General features: G+C 42.2%; 1 protein-coding gene across 1 annotated transcript in view; it reads left to right on the top strand.

Moving 5' to 3' along the window:
- The window catches only part of PHEX (phosphate regulating endopeptidase X-linked), a 204547-nt gene that overhangs the window by 47996 nt on the left and 138219 nt on the right, over positions 1–18332 (top strand). Inside the window, exons 6-9 of the mRNA XM_052663454.1 lie at positions 3543–3611; positions 6107–6223; positions 8999–9082; positions 10290–10435. Coding sequence (XP_052519414.1) covers positions 3543–3611; positions 6107–6223; positions 8999–9082; positions 10290–10435 — 416 coding nt within the window. The remainder of the gene's footprint in view (positions 1–3542; positions 3612–6106; positions 6224–8998; positions 9083–10289; positions 10436–18332) is intronic.

Here is an 18332-nt window from a genome sequence, read left to right as displayed (position 1 = left end):
TGGGAGAAAGGAAAAACAAAAATACACGAGATGGCAGATTAATGCCTCAGAACATATCTTGCTACACGTGTTTGGGTTCATTTTGTGTAAGGAGATAGCAAGAATGAGAATTTAAGGGACAATAAAAGACTTTGGAATATCTGTGATCCTGAAAGAGTGGAAGGTCAGGGTTGTGTCAGTATGTGTTACCAGATCAGCGACTTGAAGTGATCACCCAGCAGCCTGCATTTGTGTGACTCTTAGTAAAATCTGTAGGGATGATAAGGACAGACTCTCCTGGAGATAAAGTTTTTCTTTTTTTGTCCTATAACTACATCATAATGTGTGAGATGTTTCTTCTTGTATTACTGTTTTGTTTCCTAACCTGTGTGTCGTTTCAGTCAGAGAAAAAAAATTCATATTTCAGTTCAGGGTATCAGATTTCCTAAACATGTGTTTTGTTTTCTACTTGTAATATTAAGATCAGTTACAAATGCATGGATTAAAAAACCTCAAATAACATAGTGTCCTAATATTGGCCTCTTGAGAAAGTCTTTTGCCTCAAGTGTTTGTCTGTTTCTAGTTTTAGTTAACTAACCTTATTCAATCGGTTTCATATATTTAAGAGGTTCCCTTGGAACTGTCACAATCTGAAGATTTAAAACAGGTCCGGTAACTTCACTTGAATCGTCTAAACTTTTACAATAAATGGATTTAACTTCATTTCATCAGAGGGAAGCTTTGGCTTTCTTGATATTGTCTACACAGTTTCCCTTCCTTTGAGACTAAATCTCAAAAAATTCTCCAAGTGGTTCAACTCTAATTGAAAGCCAAAGCATCTTAATCATAATATTGTGTTTCATGTTCCTGGCTTACTTAATTTTTGGAAGAAGGGGTGGTGTATTGGGAATTGGAATATGATGAAGCCAGGCTGGCTTGTGACTTGGTTGTTTGGGGCCAATTAGAGAAGAAGGTTGAACACAATAATCTGAGGTTTTTAGCAATACACCCAGGCAAGGTCAATGTTATGAAAACATCTTTCCCCCCCACTTAGCTTAACTTTTTAAATGTGTGGATAAGATTTAAGGTAGAAAATTTGATGTCAGGTTCAGTTTTATTCAGTCTTTGGGCAGCTGCTTATACTCAAGAAAGAACAGCCAGAAATTTAGAGGAAGTTCTGGAACTTTAAAATTTTTAGTTTTTTAAAATTTTACTTACAGTTAAATTCACTTTTTGTGAAGCACAAGTCTGTAAGTTTTTACAAACGCGTGGAGTCACAGAATCACCGCCATAATCAAGACAGACAATAGTTCATCCCATCGCTTCCCCCAGATTTACCTTGTGTTGCCCTTTTGAAATCACCCACTCTCCCCACCCCCTGTTCTCCATCCCTGTAGTTTTGCCTTGCTTGGGGATGTGATTAAAATATGCCCATATTGTTGCATGTACCAGAGGTTCATCCCTTTTTATGGGTGAGTGTCACAGTTTATCCATTTGCCAGTTGAAGGACATTTGGGTTGTTTCAGATTTTGGGCAATAATGAATAAAGTTACATGCAGGTTTCTGTGTGAGTAGAAATTTTCATTTATCTTTGGTAAGTGGCTGGGAAGTGATATTGCTGGGTCATACGTACGTTCAGTTTTGTAAGAAGCTATCAGACTGATTTCCAAAGTGACTCTGTCATGTTGCATTCCCACCAACAGTGTATGAGCGAACTAGTTTTTCCACATTCTCACCAGTACTTGGCATTATCAGTGTTTTGTCTTTTTGGCCATGCCATGAGTCATGGGGAACTTAGTTCCCCAACCAGAAATTGAACCTCTACCCCGTAGTGGAAGCGAGAAGTCTTAACCACTGGACTGCCAGAGAAGTCCCTGACATTATCAGTGTTTTTGGTTTTTGTTTTTGCCATCCTAGTAGATGTATAGTGGTATTTTACTGTGGGTATCAGTTACGTTCTCTAATGACTAGTGATTTTAAGCATCCTTTCATGCATTTATTTTCCATTTGAATATTTTCTTGGGTGAAATGTCTGTTTAGATCTTTTGTCCAGTTTTAAATTGGGCAGTTTGTTTTCTTATTGAGTTATGAGGGTTCTTTATATATTCTGGATGCAAGTCCTTTGTCATATATGTGATTTTCAGATATTTTCTCCCTATCTGTAGCTTATCTTTTTTATTCTCTTAACAGTGTCTTTCACAGAGCAAAAATGTTTAATGATGATGAGGTCCAATATATTTTTTCCTTTATGTATCTGATTTTGGTGTCATGTCTAAGAACTCTTCGTGTAACCCCAGGTCAAAGATTTTCCCATATGTTTTTTACTGGAGGTTTTATTTGTTGTTGCTATTCACTCTCTAAAGTTGTGTGCAACTCTTTGCGACCCCATGGACTGCAGCACTCCAGGCTTCCCTGTCTTTCGTTATCTCCCAGTTTGCTCAATCAAATTCATGTCCATTGAGTTGGTGATGCCATCTAACCATGTCAACCTCTGTCCCCCCTTCTCCTTTTGCCTTTCATCTTTCCCAGCATCAGGGTATTTTCCAGTGAGTCATCTCTTTATATCAGGTGGCCAAAGTAATGGAGCTTCAGCTTCAGCATTAGTCCTTCCAATGAATATTCAGGGTTGATTTCCTTTAGGATTGACTGGTTTGATCTCCTTGCAGTCCAAGGGACTCTCAAGAGTCTTTTCCAGCACCACAATTCAGAAGCATCAGTTGTTTGGCACTCAGCCTTCTTTATGGTCCAACTCTCACATCCATACATGACTACTGGAAAAACCATAGCTTTGACTATACAGATCTTTGTTGGCAAAGTAATGTGTCTGCTTTTTAATATGCTGTCTAGGTTTGTCATAGCTTTCCTTCCAAGGAGCAAGCTTCTTTGAATTTCACGGCTGCAGTCACCAATCCACAGTGATTTTGGAAGTTTTATATTGTTAGGTTTTATATGTAGTTCTAGATCCATATCATATTAATTTTTGTGCAGGTCATGAGGCCCGGTTTGAAATTCATTTTTTTGGCACATGGATATCTTATTATTCTAGCACATTTTTTGGAAAAGATTATGATCTTCTCTTTGATTACCTTTAAGCTGCTGAAAGTTTTAATTCAAGAAATTATGCTATAATTTTCTCTAATAATAATTACACGTATTTAGTTGTCTGATCATTATTTATATTTTCATCACCTATTTTAAACTTTCCAGAGAGGGTTCTAAAGTTTGCAAAGATTTCTCAAAGTAAAATCACCTCTCTGGATTTCGTTTCTCCACCCATCAAATAGGGGGGACAATCAGATAATCCTATTTCAAAGTCATTTAGCTTTGACACTATTTAGTATTGTTAGAAACTCAAAAGGTTAGAAACCATGAATCAGGGAATCGGGCAGGTCTCTGATACTTGATAACTGTCATTGATTGCTGCAGCACCTGTTTGCTTTGAATTGTTTTAGTAATGGTGACACATGCTCAAAATATGGCAGGGATCCTGATCTCATGACTCATTAACATGTTACAGAAGAATTTTCAGTGCCAGCAGAATGCTTTGTTTTTTGTTTCAACAGCTGGACCAAGCGGCGCTCTCCCTAGCCGTGAGGGAAGACTACCTTGATAACAGCACGGAAGCCAAGTCTGTAAGTTTTCCTCATTCAACTCTGCGTCTTGTCAGTCACTGTGAGGTTCATAAGTTGTTCTAAAATCCCTAACTCTTTACTCAAATGGAGCAGTGTGGGTGTTTGACAACCATTTCCCCAAATGTAAGAAACAAAGGGCTTTTATTTGGGCAGATAAATGGCCCTCCCTGTTTTCTGGAAGTCTGGAAATGCAGGCTGAGCACTCCTTGGGCCGTGCCCTCATAGTTGACTGGGGAAGACAGCATACCAAATGCGGTCACCTAGGAGTGGTCCTGCAGTCAGCCCTCAGAAGTGTGGACAGCTCTCAGTATATTGCAGAAGCGTGGGAATGGACACCCAGTTGACCAGTGGGTCCCAAATTGTATTGCTTAAGAATCATCTCGGAAGCTTCTATTAAATGTTGATTCTTGGGCCTCAGCCATGGGAAATCGGATTTAGTAGACGTGAAGTGGGGCCTAGGAATCTGTTTTTTTAAATTGGTGCCCCAGGTTAACTTAAGGTTAATGAGAACCAGATGGGATCAATCTGCTCAAACTTCTTGCTTTGGCTTGGAAACCTAGTCATTTCCTGGAGATTGGATTAGAGCTGGTTTATTCCTGACACTTTGAATTCATTTTGGAGCCTTTGTTGAACTTCCAAGGGAGCCTCAGGCCTGGGGGACCCTTGACCAGGGAGGCTCGGGTTTCTGGCCTGGCAGGGACTTCGATGGGGGAAGTGCTGGCTCTCACGGAGTCCCTGCTCCTTTGCTGAAAGGAAAGTCTGTATGTAGAAGGCCCTGAAGGGCAGGATCCTCAGCGACTTTCTGGCTGAGGACACTCATCAAAGAAGGTTGGCAAGTTTTCCTTCTTGAAATTGGACAGAACGAACTTTTACCAGTCTGGAGGCACTTCTGTTTCTACTTGGGTCACCACCTGATAGGCAGCCATGCTTGAAATGTTGTCCCTGCCCTGTAACCAATCAGTCCTGTAGGCTCTGCCTTCAAAATATCTCTTCCCTCTGGTGCCTCCTTTGTCTCCCTACTGCTCTAGGGCAGATCCTTGTTGAGTCTCCTTTTAACTGCTCCCCCTCCCCTTCATTCCATTACCTCCTTAGCAGCACTTGGCAAGCTCTCAAAGTACATTTCCCAGTGTACTTTTGCTCATAAGTTAGACTCTGTATTCCTTAGAGGGAGTTCAGGGCCTCTTTACAGCCTAGTCCCAAACCACTTTTGCTGTCTCACCTCTCTTTATTCTTCCCCCAACAAAGGCAGCTCGCACATCTCTCAGAAGGACACCCCTGCACCTGAATCTGTCCCCTTTAAAAAACTCTCTCCCTGGTTTCTCGAGGCTAGAATTCGCTAGTTCTTGAGTTTTCAAGCACTTAGCAGCTTTAGTAAAGACTTTATTTTGGTGTTGCTGGTATTACAGTTAGTAATGACGTGTTTATCTCCCTCCCAGGATCACACACTGGGAACTAGACTTAAGTATTATTTGATTTTTCATCTGTACTCCCCCCATGTGCACAGAAGGCCTAGCAAGACATCTTGCATATGTGTTGATCGAATAAATATTTTTGGAATTTAACTGGAAATTGTGAAACATTTCCAATTATGACTATCTGTGAGGCTTGCTTACTGATTCAACAAATATTTATTAAGGGCCTGCTATATGCCAAGCACTGTGCAGGTCTCGGAGTCATAAGCATTATAAGAATAGCTTTGCAGAATCAAGGTGTATATTAGGGAATCTTATTCCCATAGCATAACTATGAAACAGTTTAATACCTGGTGTGTTGAGTTCTTAAAATGTACCTGAAAGGAGAAGGGACCCACCCTCACCCCCTGACACACACACAAGATTCCTCAAGTCCCACAAAGTAAGGTCTTCCTCTCTAAATAGTATGTGAATAGCCTGAAAATGGGTTCCTGAACATGCAGCGAGGAACTTCTGCATTTGCTTGATTTCTCTTTGTCATTCTTCTCATCTTTCCTTTCCTTTCTCCCTGAGCTAGTGAGGAGAACTTGGTAAAAACCTACAAAATGGAAAAAAACCACCTTCAATTGCTGGTCTTTTGTTTTTCGTGTGGAGATGGGTAAATTGAGCTGGAAGAAAATAAATCACAGTTCCCACTAGTCTTCATGGTGATCATGCCTCCTGCTTTTAGCAACCAGTTCTTTCCCATTTTTTTAATATTAAAGCCTCACTTGCCTGGAAAGAGGAGTCAACTCATTTGTAGATGTTTCGTATATCCTTAATATTACTGGTTGCCAGAAAACAAGTTCTCATAATTCTTGGTGGCCGGACATTTCTGTCTATCATGGAAACAGTACCCAAGTAGCCATCATTCTTCTTTGTCCCAAAGTGGTAGATGAGTGGTTGGTATTGCATAATGCTTTGAGTACAGAGTGAAAATGATGGGCATTTATTTCCACCTGCTGTTTCTGCTCTTCTGTGTTCCTCAAACATACTTCCCTAATAGACTCTTGTCGTGGTCCCTTGCTTCTTTATCTCTTACAGTATCGGGATGCCCTTTACAAATTCATGGTGGATACTGCTGTGCTTTTGGGAGCTAATAGCTCCCGAGCAGAGCATGACATGAAGTCGGTGCTTAGGTTGGAAATAAAGATAGCTGAGGTAAGTCTTCATCTAAAATCTTTTTCTTTTCCTTCTCCTTATTTTAAAGGTGATATATCTTGCATGAGAATATATATAAAAAATCATTTTGTGGCATTGTCCTTTGGGTCCAAGATAGAACTCATAGCACCCCTCTCTGGGAAGTAGCAGGAAGAAAAACCATAACAGAGAGAAGAACTCTTCTTCCACCTCTGCTTGAAGCCCAGTCAGTGTCCACGTGCTCGTCAGCAGTGGACAAAGAACAGCAGCAGGGGGAGGCTCTCTCTGTTTTCCCAGGGAAATGCCTGTTTGGCCTCAACTGAAGAATACGCATTTGATAAATCCGTATGAATTTGGCTTAAGTGGAAAGTTATTTTTAGTCTAGTTTACTCTTTACACCATTCTGATGCAGAATCAGTCTCATCTAAGATTGAGGCTTTGGGAAGTCTAGTCACATAATTTGATGTAGAAAGTGTATAGGGCAGGCTGGTAAGTATGTATTAGTTCTTATACCCAGCCCTGGTTTTCATTCTTTTCTTGCCCCACTTTCATGAATGTCATTGTGTCATATGCTGTGTTCTGTGTAAATCACCTTTTAAATTCTTTCAGGCTCATGGTGGAGACAAAAAGACCTAAGAACAAACTTGAGGGAGACTAACGAGAAATCCTAAATGGTTAGCTTTGTTCAAAGAATAACTTTTCTAGAAGAACCAAAGTATAAAATCTTTATACGTCTTCAGGACTGGACGGAACACATATGATGAAATCTGCTTGGGGAGATACACTGTAGTGAAAAAAAAATGATGCTTTTATCAAGAAGTGGTGGTGTATTTGTTGGTAGTCTTTTATAATAGAAGTTGGTAAAATTCTTGAAGTGCTTAGGCGTCCAAGCGCTGTTTGGTTTTGTGTTTGGCGAGGTGTTGTGGGGTGGCAAGGTGGAAGCAGGCTGATGGATAGGGTCTGGAGGAGTCGGCCTCTTGGCTGGCGTGGGGTACATGTGTGTCTTTCTCCAGACCCCCTAGTCACAGCACATACACTACATACAGTTCCTTCCTGTGTGTCACCTTTGAAGACAGCAAAGACTGCTGCAGATGTTCTGGAGTCGAAGACTGGACCTCTCTGCCGTGTCTAGAGGCCATCTGGATTCCCTTCCCAGGCAAATCGGAGACCCAGAGACCTCATTTGGACTGAAGCTCTGATACAGCGGGAAAGGCCTTGCCCTGAGCCAGGGATCTGAACCAAAAAGGGAACTCAAAACAGCTGGGCCGAGGCAAGACTGGGAATGGTCAAGAGGCTAAATGAAATGACAAATCCGTGGGGTGGAGGAAGGAGCTGGCAGAGCTGAAAACAGCTCTAAGGCCAAAGGGCTCCAACCTGGGCCTATGAGTCTGAGTAGAGTGAGGAAGAGTGTGGACATTCTGTGAAGCAGTGATTGAAATGGAGGCAGGAGGTTGCCTGTGGGCTACAGGAAGTCTCTCCATGGATGGTGAGGAGGGAGAAGCTGAGGGCACTGAAGGGAAGAGGCGGCAGATATCTGCCACTCAGCCTTCTGTGAGTTTATCTTGACAAATCCATGGCGCTTGGGGTTTTTGCCAGCTGATAATACTCATCTGTATATCTTACATCTCAGGTCACTAGGGACCTTCAGAATTAGCGGGACACATCATCCCAGGCAGACTTCTAAAGCTGGGGAGACAGGACAACTTCGCCAAGCCCCCCAGAAGTCCGTGTAAACACAGCCATGAAGTGTGCATTCAGCTAATCCCAACTAGAGAGATGCGTGCCTAAGGGGAGGTCATGTTGATGGCATGGCCCTTGGGATTGGAGCCAAGTGGAGTTTAATTGGAAAGACTTGCAGCAGAAAATGAATTACAAGCAAAGTCTTGACTTACGGTTCAAACCATGAGGTTAGTGATGGTGGACAGGAGTGCAAGGGTAGGAGAGTCCTGTGTGAGTTGGAAGGTGGCAAGTTTAATGCAGGGGAATCAGATGATGGAGGACCTGAAAGCAAAATCATGATGTGTTGAGCGGTATGAGGAGCTACTGCCTGTTTGCAGAAGTGACTAAGATGGCCCTTGAGGAAGATGATTGTTTCTGCTCTTCTCAGATTAAATATGGCAGAGCCTAGAAGCTTCGATTTGATGTTGCCAAAATTACCAGGAGCACACGTGTTGGGAATGGGAGTGTGAAGGGTCAGGGCTGGAGAAGCAGATGTGGAAATATGTCTGGGTGGTAACTGAACCCATACCTTCAGCAGTGGGGCCAGGGAAATTTCCGGGCCAGAGAAACCAGAGAGGAGAAGGGAAGTGAAGGATGAAACTGTTGACACAACAATCACCGGTGGCAGTGCTGTTCAGATAGTCTAGTGCTCTTAGTGAGAACGTTCCCCTGGGAATGAAGGGTTGGTCTGTAGTTTATTAACTGTAAAGGCTGTTACCTGGATACTACATGTGGACAGGGGATGTTTGTCTCAAATTGCCTGATCTTAGCATGGCTATCTACCCCAAGCCAATAATAGATTTTGTCCATCCACATGAAAGGTTAGGGAGGGATTTGAGTAGTTATTTTTGTACCAAGTCCAATGTTTCACACTGAACAGGAAAGGAAAGTTTCTTTTTATTTTCTTAATCCTGGCTAAAGTGATTTTTTTCCCCCTCCTCTCTCCCAGGTTCGACACCACATCAAAATCTTGAAAAAGTTTATGATACTATACAGATGTTTTGGCACATGTAGGAAGTAGCTATGCAGTTAGAAATGGTTTGTTTGAAAAAAATAACCAAAGTTTCTTTCCACCAGATAATGATTCCACATGAAAACCGAACCAGTGAAGCCATGTACAACAAAATGAACATCTCCCAGCTGAGTGCTATGATTCCCCAGGTTAGTGAAAGCAGTCCAGGAAATTGTATCTCAACTGGTCATTTGACAAGCAATTCTGTTTCACCTGTGTGTAAAATTTTGCCTCATAAAAGCTACCGTTGGTCTTCTTGCTCATCGCCATCTCTGTCAGTCATCACATAAAATACCCCTTGTGTATGCATTGGGATGCTGTCTGCTCTATGGAACAGAAAACTTTTCCAAGAGTGGCCTAAAAACTTAAAGCCTATTTCCTTATATAGACAAAAGTCTAGACATAGGTTGCTGTTGGTGTTGGTTTAGCTGTTGCCCAACGTTGTCAAAGATCCAAGTTCTTTCTTTCCACTCCACTCCTTTTAGCATGTTGGCTTTTTGACTGCATATTTGATGACTCAGGGTTGTAAGGTGGCTGCCATAGCTGCATATGTTACATCTGTCTTCAGAGCAGGAAGAAGGGGCAAGCCCCAGTATGGGCCATGTTTAACTCTTCTACCAGGAAAAACCAAAGCCTTTCCACATGTCATCCCTTTATTTCTTACTGAGTAAAACTGGGGCATGTGGGACTACTTCCTTACAGGGTAGGCTGGGCAAGTGAGTGACTGGCTTTCCATTTCACTAGTGGGGGCAGGCAGGGGAGCAAAGAAAAGGAAAAGCCTGGAAAGGACTTTCTAGGTAGCCAGGTCAAAATGCCAAGACAGTGATGCTATGAAGGGGAGACACGTGTTACTCTGTGTTGTTGTTTGCTTCCCTCTGTGTAAGAAAGGCTGTGCCAGAGGGAGGAGCAGAAATGTCGCAGGGCATCTATGTCTATGGGGACAGGAGAGTGAATGAGCGCGGAATGGGGCCGAGTGCAGGGAGAAGGGAGGTGAGTGCTACTGCAAGAGGGATGGAGAGAGAGAGAGAGAGCAGGAGGGAAGGTGGGAGGAGGAGAGGGGAGGATGAGCGTGCAGGAGGGGCCAGGGACGTGAGTGCATGTGCTGCTGGGTATGTGCACACACATGTGGTCCGTATGCAGATGGCACAGACATGTGTTCCATTTATGCTTCAGCCAGCAAGTCTGATCTGGGTGGCAGTGATCAGGCATTTATCTTCTAGATTTGAGCAGTTGGATGTTTATTTGGTCTGAGATCACAAGCCATGGATTACATTCTACTGACCTGGTTGCCGTCCTCCTTGATTGTTCCCCAGCAGAGGTTCTCTCACTGTGTTTTTTTGTCTTTCTCTTCTTCAGTTCGACTGGCTGAGCTACATCAAGAAGGTCATCGACGTCAGACTCTACCCTGAACTAAAAGACATTGGCCCCTCAGAGAACGTGGTGGTCCGTGTCCCTCAATACTTTAAGGATTTGTTTAGGATATTAGGCTCTGAGAGGAAGAAGTAAGAGCTTTCTTGTGCATTTTACTGTGACTTTTATTTTTCCTTTGAAATTATAAGGTCTTCCCCCTCGTGTCCTTTGAAAACTATTTTTAAAGAAAGTTATATCAAAAAGTCTTGGGGAAAGTTGTGGCGTCCTTTGTGACAAACGAGCTGAGACCATCATCTGGTGTAGTTTATTTACTACAACGGCAACAAATATACAATGTTTTTGCCCCTTATTTCTGATCTTTCTCCATATTCCCTCTGAAAGCCTAAATTGTTTATTAGTTTTGGAAGCTAGTTATATAGTGATGTTATTTTTTGAGATTTCTATATGAACATCTTTGTTTTTCCTCTACTTCATTCTTGGTCTTTGGCTGTTTTTTTTCTTCCTTCTTCTTTTAAGTCAATAAGTCACTTTGTGTCAATAAACCAAAGGCTTCCCTGGTGGCTCAGATGGCAAAGCATCTGCCTGCAATGCGGGAGACCCGGGTTCTATTCCTGGGTCGGGAAGATCCCCTGGAGAAGGAAATGGCAATCCATTCCAGTACTCTTGCCTGGAAAATCCCATGGACGGAGGAGCCTGATAGGCTAGAGTCCATGGGGTTGCAAAGAGTCGGACACGACTGAGCGACTTGACTTCACTTCACCAATACTGAAAAGGCTTAAGACCACTCAGAAAGCTGTAGAAAAATTAGACTGGTGAAAGAATGTCAGGAACTGTCAGGTTTTTCTTTTTTTAAACAATATTTTAGAATTTGTTGCTTTGTTCCTTTGGCACTACAAAGTAAGGAAATTCTAAAAATGTTCAGGAAAGATAATTTTTTAATTGGCATATAGTTGATTTACATTGTTACATTGATTGCTGCTGTACAGCAAAGTGATTCAGTTCTATCTCTATATACATTTTGTAATATTCTTTTTCATTATTGTTCATCATAGGATATTGACTATAGTTCTCTGTGCTATACAGTAGGACCTTGTTGTTTCTCCATTCCATATATAAAAGCTTACATCTGCTAACTGCAGCCTCCGACTCCATCTCTCCCCCAACCCCTTCGCAACCATTAGTCTGTTCTCTATGTCTGTGATTCTATTTTTATTTCATAGATAGTTTCATTTGTGTCATATTTTAGATCAGGAAAGAGAAGTTTGCATCCTCATGAAGCCATTCAGATTTGACTACAGAAAATGAAGCACAGGAAGGTCAAATAGTTCACAATCACAGTTTAATAAGCTAATTGCTGAACCATGATTACAAATCATATTTTATTTTAAAAAAATATTTGTTTGACTGTGTCAGGTCTTAGTTGCAGCATGTGGGATCTAGTTTCCTGACCAGAGACCAAACCCAGACCCCCAGCATTCAGAGCATGGCGTCTTAGCCACTGGACTACCAGGGAAGTCCTCCAAATCATAATTGCTTATTTGGACTTAGACAAGGTTATGTTGCCAGGAATTATGTGAAAAAAAGAGGCACCTGGAGAAGTCCTGGGAATAAAATTTAGCATCCATCCCCACCTATGAAAACATTTAGACAGGTTTGAAGAGCTCTTCTTTTTAAGATGCTATTTTCTTAAAATAAAAACTATGTGTTGTTCATTGAAGAAAGCATACGGAAAAGTAAGCCCACAGAAAAGGGAGAGTAGAAATAATAAATTCATTTCAGATTCTGTGTGGGGTGAAACCTTGATATTTCAAGTGTGATCTGTGGATCAGTAATGCCAACAGCATCACCTTGGGCCTCTGGTAAAAATACAGATTCTAGCAGTCCTCCTCTATAGATCTGGAGCGAGGCCTAGAAATCTGTATTTTAACAAGCACCCCAGGAATCTTATGATTAGTTTTTTGGGGGAGATTCACGGCTTTAGAAACTTTTTCATGTGTACTTCCTAGCTCTGAAATTTTGTAAAATATGACCCCAATGATTTTGTACTCCTGTGCCATTGAGTTACTCAACACTTTTTAAATTGTGGTGGTAATTTCTGTTGAAAGATGGAGTTTCCATGCTATGTATGCATTCTCCAGAACTTAATGAGTTGGTTTCTTCCAGTATCTGTGTTATCTTCAGTTGTAAATTAGTAGGTAATTTTTGAAACTGTACTAATTTTATTTCCGCAAAAGCCTTATTGACAACCAGGGAATAATAGATTGGGCCTTGGTTTACTGTATTAGATAATCTCTTTGGTGGTGATTACGCTTTAGAACTGCAGGATCTGTCATGACAAAAGGGACCAAGAAAGACTATGACTGAAGGGAGATTTTAATCTGGTTCTTATCAAAACGATAATTTAGATGTAAGCATAGTGAACTACAGTGGAAGAAATGTAAATAGAAAAATTAACTGCAGACATTATGTCCGTAACATAAGATGATTTGCAGATATTTTGAAACTTCCAACTCTCTGTCACATAGTTTACTCTTTAGCAACTGATTCATCAAAAACAACTTGTATTGTGTGTATCTTGAGATTTCAAAACACTGTATTCTTCTTGAGAATTTTGATAACACTTTATTTGCAGAGCACAGTAAGTTTTTTTAAAGACCACGTTTATTTATTTTTAAACTGCTTTCTTTATCTATTATTTATTTATTTTTGACTGCATTAGGTTCTTTTTGCTTTGGATGGGGTTTATTTGCGGCAAGCAGGGGCTATTCTTCATTGCATTGTGCGAGCTTCTCATTGTGGTGGCTTCTCTTGTTGTGGAGAACTGGCTCTAGAGTGCACAGGCTTCAGTAGTTGTGGCATGTGGGCTTAGTTGTTCCACAGCATGTGGGATTTTCCCAAACCAGGGATTGAACCCATGTCCCCTGTTCCCTGCATTGGCAGGCGGATTCTTATCCACTGCACCACCAGGGAAGTCCCCACAGCAAGTTTTTTAGACTGCTGATTATCTTTGATCCTCTCCTTGGGTTGTAGCACAAGACTGGTCAAGGAAATGTGCCCTTGGGTTCCCATAGTTACTTTATTAGTCAGGACATACCAGTCACTGTAATAAGCACCTCTACACTTACTGGTTTGTATCATGATGATTGTACCCTGTGCTTCTGGAATGTGCAGCATGGCTGTCCCTGTAAGGCAGCTTTCCTCCAAGCAGGGACTCAGGAACTCAGACTCCTTCCATCTTGTGGTTCTGCCTTCATCTGGCGTTTTGGAATCTTCTCCATTCAGCTGCTGGATAGGGAACGAGAGTAGAGGATTGCACAAGAACTCAGTCACATGACCAATTTAACTGCAAGAGAAGACGGGAAATAGAGTCTAGCTTTGTGCCCAAGACCGAAATATCAAAGAAATTATCTAAATTTTTTGGTTTGCTCCTCTCCCTCACCCCCATGAAACAGTGAACATTTGATGGTGGACACTCCTGTAATTGTTTTTATAACATCATGGCCTAGTATGGTACTTCTCACATAGAAGATTCTTCCTAAAATTTCTAGAAGTTAACCAGATGGCCTCATGACCACTATCTGGGAGGTGACATAGAAGCAGGACTCCAAAGGATAAGGAGGAGTTTTTCAGGTAGGGGAGAGTGGAAAAGGAAGATGTTGAGCATGTTGGGTGATGAGACTAACATTAACCTGGATGTTGCCTTTGAGGGGTTTCTGGACCTTCCTAGCAGTCCAGTGGTTAAGACTCTGCTCTTCCACTGCAGAAGGTGTGGGCATGATCCCGGGTCAGGGAACTAAGGTTCCGCATGTTGTGCAGCACGGCCAAAAAGAGAGAGAGAAAGAAAAAAAAAAAAGAGGCAACAATTTCTGATTCAGTAGATCTTGGGGGAGGCCAAGGAATTCTCAGGTGATGCTTGACGCTGCATACCTCTGGGCAGCCTCTAGGGTTTAGGAAGAGCTCTTCAGCTTTGAGAACCTTTGAGAGGTACCTGTTTGGCTCACCTCAGATGGTTTGGCTCACCTCAGATGGTTTGGCTCAGAGAAGCAAATGCAAGCTGTGGAATCTGAAGATCCAAATGTTAGTCCTAGATTTGACACATGCTTAGAAGTCCTTTGACCTTGGATCTTTGTTTTATTTGTCTGAAAATTGGAATAATAATAATAACCACCCCATAGCATTGTCATGAGGCTCAGAGAAGATCTTCATGATCTTTTTTTTAAATGATCTCTTAAATGCAATACAGTACACATATAAGCTGTCACTAATTGACAACAAGGGTGAGAAAAATCTTCTTTAAAAAAAATCTCCTTCGTCAGAGGCTTTGGGAAATGATTTCTCCTTGCTCTCTTTGGGTGGATTCTCTCTCTCTTGAGCCTCTGTTTTCCTCTACTTTATTGATTGCCATTTGGGGGAAATTACCATACTGCTGAAAATGCTTTTTGAAAAGAGAAAGATACTATGTGTTATTTTTAAGGACTATTGGTGAATCTTCTTTTTGTTTGGTTTTTTGAGCGTTAAGCGGCAGTCGTTCAGTCATTCCGGTCAGATCTGTTCCTGGCGTGGTAATATTAGCACTCCAGAGCTGTGCTCCCTAGTGCTCTGTCAGCTATTTATAATGCTGGAGCAGCTCATCAGCGCCATCGTCTCCCTGTGCGAGCTTCCCTGCTTCTGGCTTCCAGCTGTCAGAGGCGCTGTGGTCTTATAATGCCTTGCCTATGGAGCCCTCACACACTGTTCTTTCTTCATACCCACAGATTTTTGGAAAGTGCCTTTGTTGGAGGGTTTTGACTGACCAGGAAACCTTTGTGGAACAAGAGGGGTTAATCTGTCCATGTGTGGCATGGGGAACAGCAGAGGCTTTCGAGTCAGACATATCTTAGGCTTGTCTTAGCCTTCTTTGCATTCCTTGTGGCATCTGGGAGGATACTTGGCCAACAGTGAGCTCTTGGTGTCTTGCTCAGGATTAGGGATGTGAACTCAAAAGATCCAAAGGAATGACCTGAAACTACATGCTTATTACACCTGTTCTCCAACTTGGTTACACCCTGAACTTAGCTGGGGCTATTTAAAAATAATATTTGTCCTGGGTCTCATCCTAGAGACACTGATTGAATTGGTCTGGAGTGGCCTGGGCATCTGGTGATTGTAAATTGGAGACCGACTGAGTATGTGATCCTGAGGCGTTACTTCATGGTTCTAGGCCTCAAGTTTCCTGTCATGTAAAATGCATACAAGGACATCTCTCCTGTAGCGGTGCTGTGGGAGTTAGAGGTAATACGAGATGCCTTAAGCACTGTGATTTCAAGGGAGCAGGAAAGGCAGAAAAATCTAAGACCCCAACATAGTTGCATCATGCTGTGTCTTTACTGCCACCATCAGGCCCCATCCTAACTGCTTCCCCAGTTAATCTGGTGCATCACAACCACCTTGAGGGAATAGCTTTGGAATTCATGTATGCATACCTGCTGGAGAAGGCAAACCCCACTCCAGTACTCTTGCCTGGAAAATCCCATGGACAGAGGAGCCTGGAAGGCTGCAGTCCATGGGGTCGCTGAGGGTTGGATATGACTGAGCGACTTCCCTTTCACTTTTCACTTTCATGCATTGGAGAAGGAAATGGCAACTCACTCCAGTGTTCTTACCTGGAGAATCCCAGGGATGGGGGAGCCTGGTGGGCTGCCGTCTCTGGGATTGCACAGAGTTGGACACGACTGAAGCGACTTAGCAGCAGCAGTAAGCATATCTGCTGGCCACGGATCTCCTTTGAATCTGTACGTAGGGATCCAGCACAGCTCTCACACCCCGGAAGCAGTATTTTAAGGTTGAAGAGCCTACAGACCTTGCATTAGAGTTGATCTCTGTCCCTTTAACATTCTAGATATTGGACCCTAGTTGCTGCCTGCATCTTCCTGGCTGTAGCTGGCCTTTCTGCCCAGCTCTGTGAGTGATGAACTTGCTCACCATCCCCGCCCACACATAAGCTATTCCTCCATTATTTAGCCTTGGAGAGGCGAAGTTCTTGCTCCAGAGTTTATATCCCACCCCACACCCTGAAGCCTTCCTGGCCCAGGGCCTGTCCCTCTCCTGAGGCCTACTGTCATCCCTCAGTTTGAGGCAGGCATTCTTCCAGCCAGCTCTCTGGCATGCAGCTGTGGGTGCTAGGGTCTGTCACATCATTGCTATGTGCTTGCCTGTTTCCCCTGCTCAGCTGAAAGCTCCGGGAGATCAGGGACTATACCTTCCTCACCTTTCTGTCTGCCAGCACCTAGAACTATTTGTATGTATCAGGTGTTCAGGAGGTGCTGAATGAGCGAATGTACTTACCATGTATCCCATTCAATGGAAAAACCCATTTCTACGAACAAGCTGAAATCTGAAGTCCCATATCCCCCAGCTAGACTTTTAAGTTCTCTGAATGTAGGCGTGAATTCCTATTTCTTTGCATTCCTTGTGGCAAATGGGAGGATACTTGGCCAACAATAAGTGCTCAGTGAGCACTTGTCTTGCTCAGGCTTAGGGATGTGAACTCAAAAGGTTCAAAGAAATGACCTGAAACTACATGCTTATTATAGTGCCTCAGAAGAGCAAGGACAAGGGCTAGACTTTGCTGATGAGAGTGGCGATCTCTGAGGGGAAGTGTGCATACTTCAACAAGATCCACGGGGTCTGAGAAGAAATGTTTTTTAAATTGTTTGAAAAAAGTTTATTTATTTAGTTCTGCTGGGTCTTCATGGCTGCACGGGCTTTTCTCTCGTTGCAGCAAGTGAGGGCTGCTCTTTAGTTGTGGTGCACAGGCTTTTCTTTGTGGTGGCTTCTCTTATTGTGGAGCACAGGCTCTGGGGCACATGGACTTCAGTCGCTGCGGCCCATGGGCTCAGTAGTTGTGGCTCCTGGGTTCTAGAGCATAAGGCTCGATACTTGTGGCGCACAGGTGTGGTTGCCCCATGGCATATGAGGTCTTCCCAGATCACGGATCAAACCTGTGTCTCATGCATTGGCAGGCAGATTCTTTACCACTGAGCCACCAGGGAACCCCAAGGAGAAAATTTTAGAACTTCTGTGTATCATTCTTTCTATTGAAAACAATAGCTAGGCTCTATTAGTTTTGCTGTATAGATAGCCTTGAACCCTTCATTTGATCTATATACCATATATCAGAGTGGGCAGTGTTACCTTCACTGATTAGTTTTTATTCCATATATTGAAAATAATCTCAAGTCATTTACATATACCTATATATTTATGAATTTTACTATTGGTTCAATCCTCACAAAATGAGCAAATGATTGAAAAAATTCTTGTAGAGAAACAGGAATTGAAACTGTTATTAATAATATAAGCACAAAGTGAATGGGAAGAAAATGTCAGAAGTGGCCCTTCTCCCACTCTAGTTATGCCGTCTTGGTTGGCCAGATGACAAGATAAAAACAGTGGTGTTCTAACCAGATCTGGGAAGGATATGGTCGCAATATTTTGAAACAGTCAAGATGACTATATGGGATGCTGATTTACATTGACTGTTGTGTTAACCTAATCCTATATGGATAATGTGTATTGAAGAATTAGCTAAAAGTGTTTGAAGGATTAATTAAGGACTTTGGAAAACATCTTTATTTCATTTTATCTTTCAAAATTTCTATTTCTGTATTTGTTGAAGACATTCCTGATATGTTAGCCCATTAGTATATCTCTATATAAATTAAAAGAGCTATACATATGTTGGGTGTATACACTGAAATATATTTAGTTGCTAAGAGTGAATGTCCACTGAGTTAAGATGCCATGCAAATGAGAGTGTGGGTTAGTCTTGATTGGCCAGTCACCATTATCATGTCACACTGCTCTCACATGGCTGGCTGGCTGACCCCAAGAGCCATCTCAAGAATATGTGTTATTAGTCACCATGGTAATGGCACAGCTGGGAGGGGATGGGTCATTAAAAATTCATCATCACTATTGAGTTGGAAATTAACTCAGATCACATATACTTTTGAGGTCAAGGTGCCTTTTGCTTATAGAAAAAGGCAG

The sequence above is a fragment of the Budorcas taxicolor genome, chromosome X (assembly GCF_023091745.1).
Source record: "Budorcas taxicolor isolate Tak-1 chromosome X, Takin1.1, whole genome shotgun sequence".
Lineage (NCBI taxonomy): Eukaryota > Metazoa > Chordata > Mammalia > Artiodactyla > Bovidae > Budorcas > Budorcas taxicolor.
Note: the sequence above shows the minus strand (reverse complement) of the source record. Positions and strands in the feature narration are given on the sequence as shown.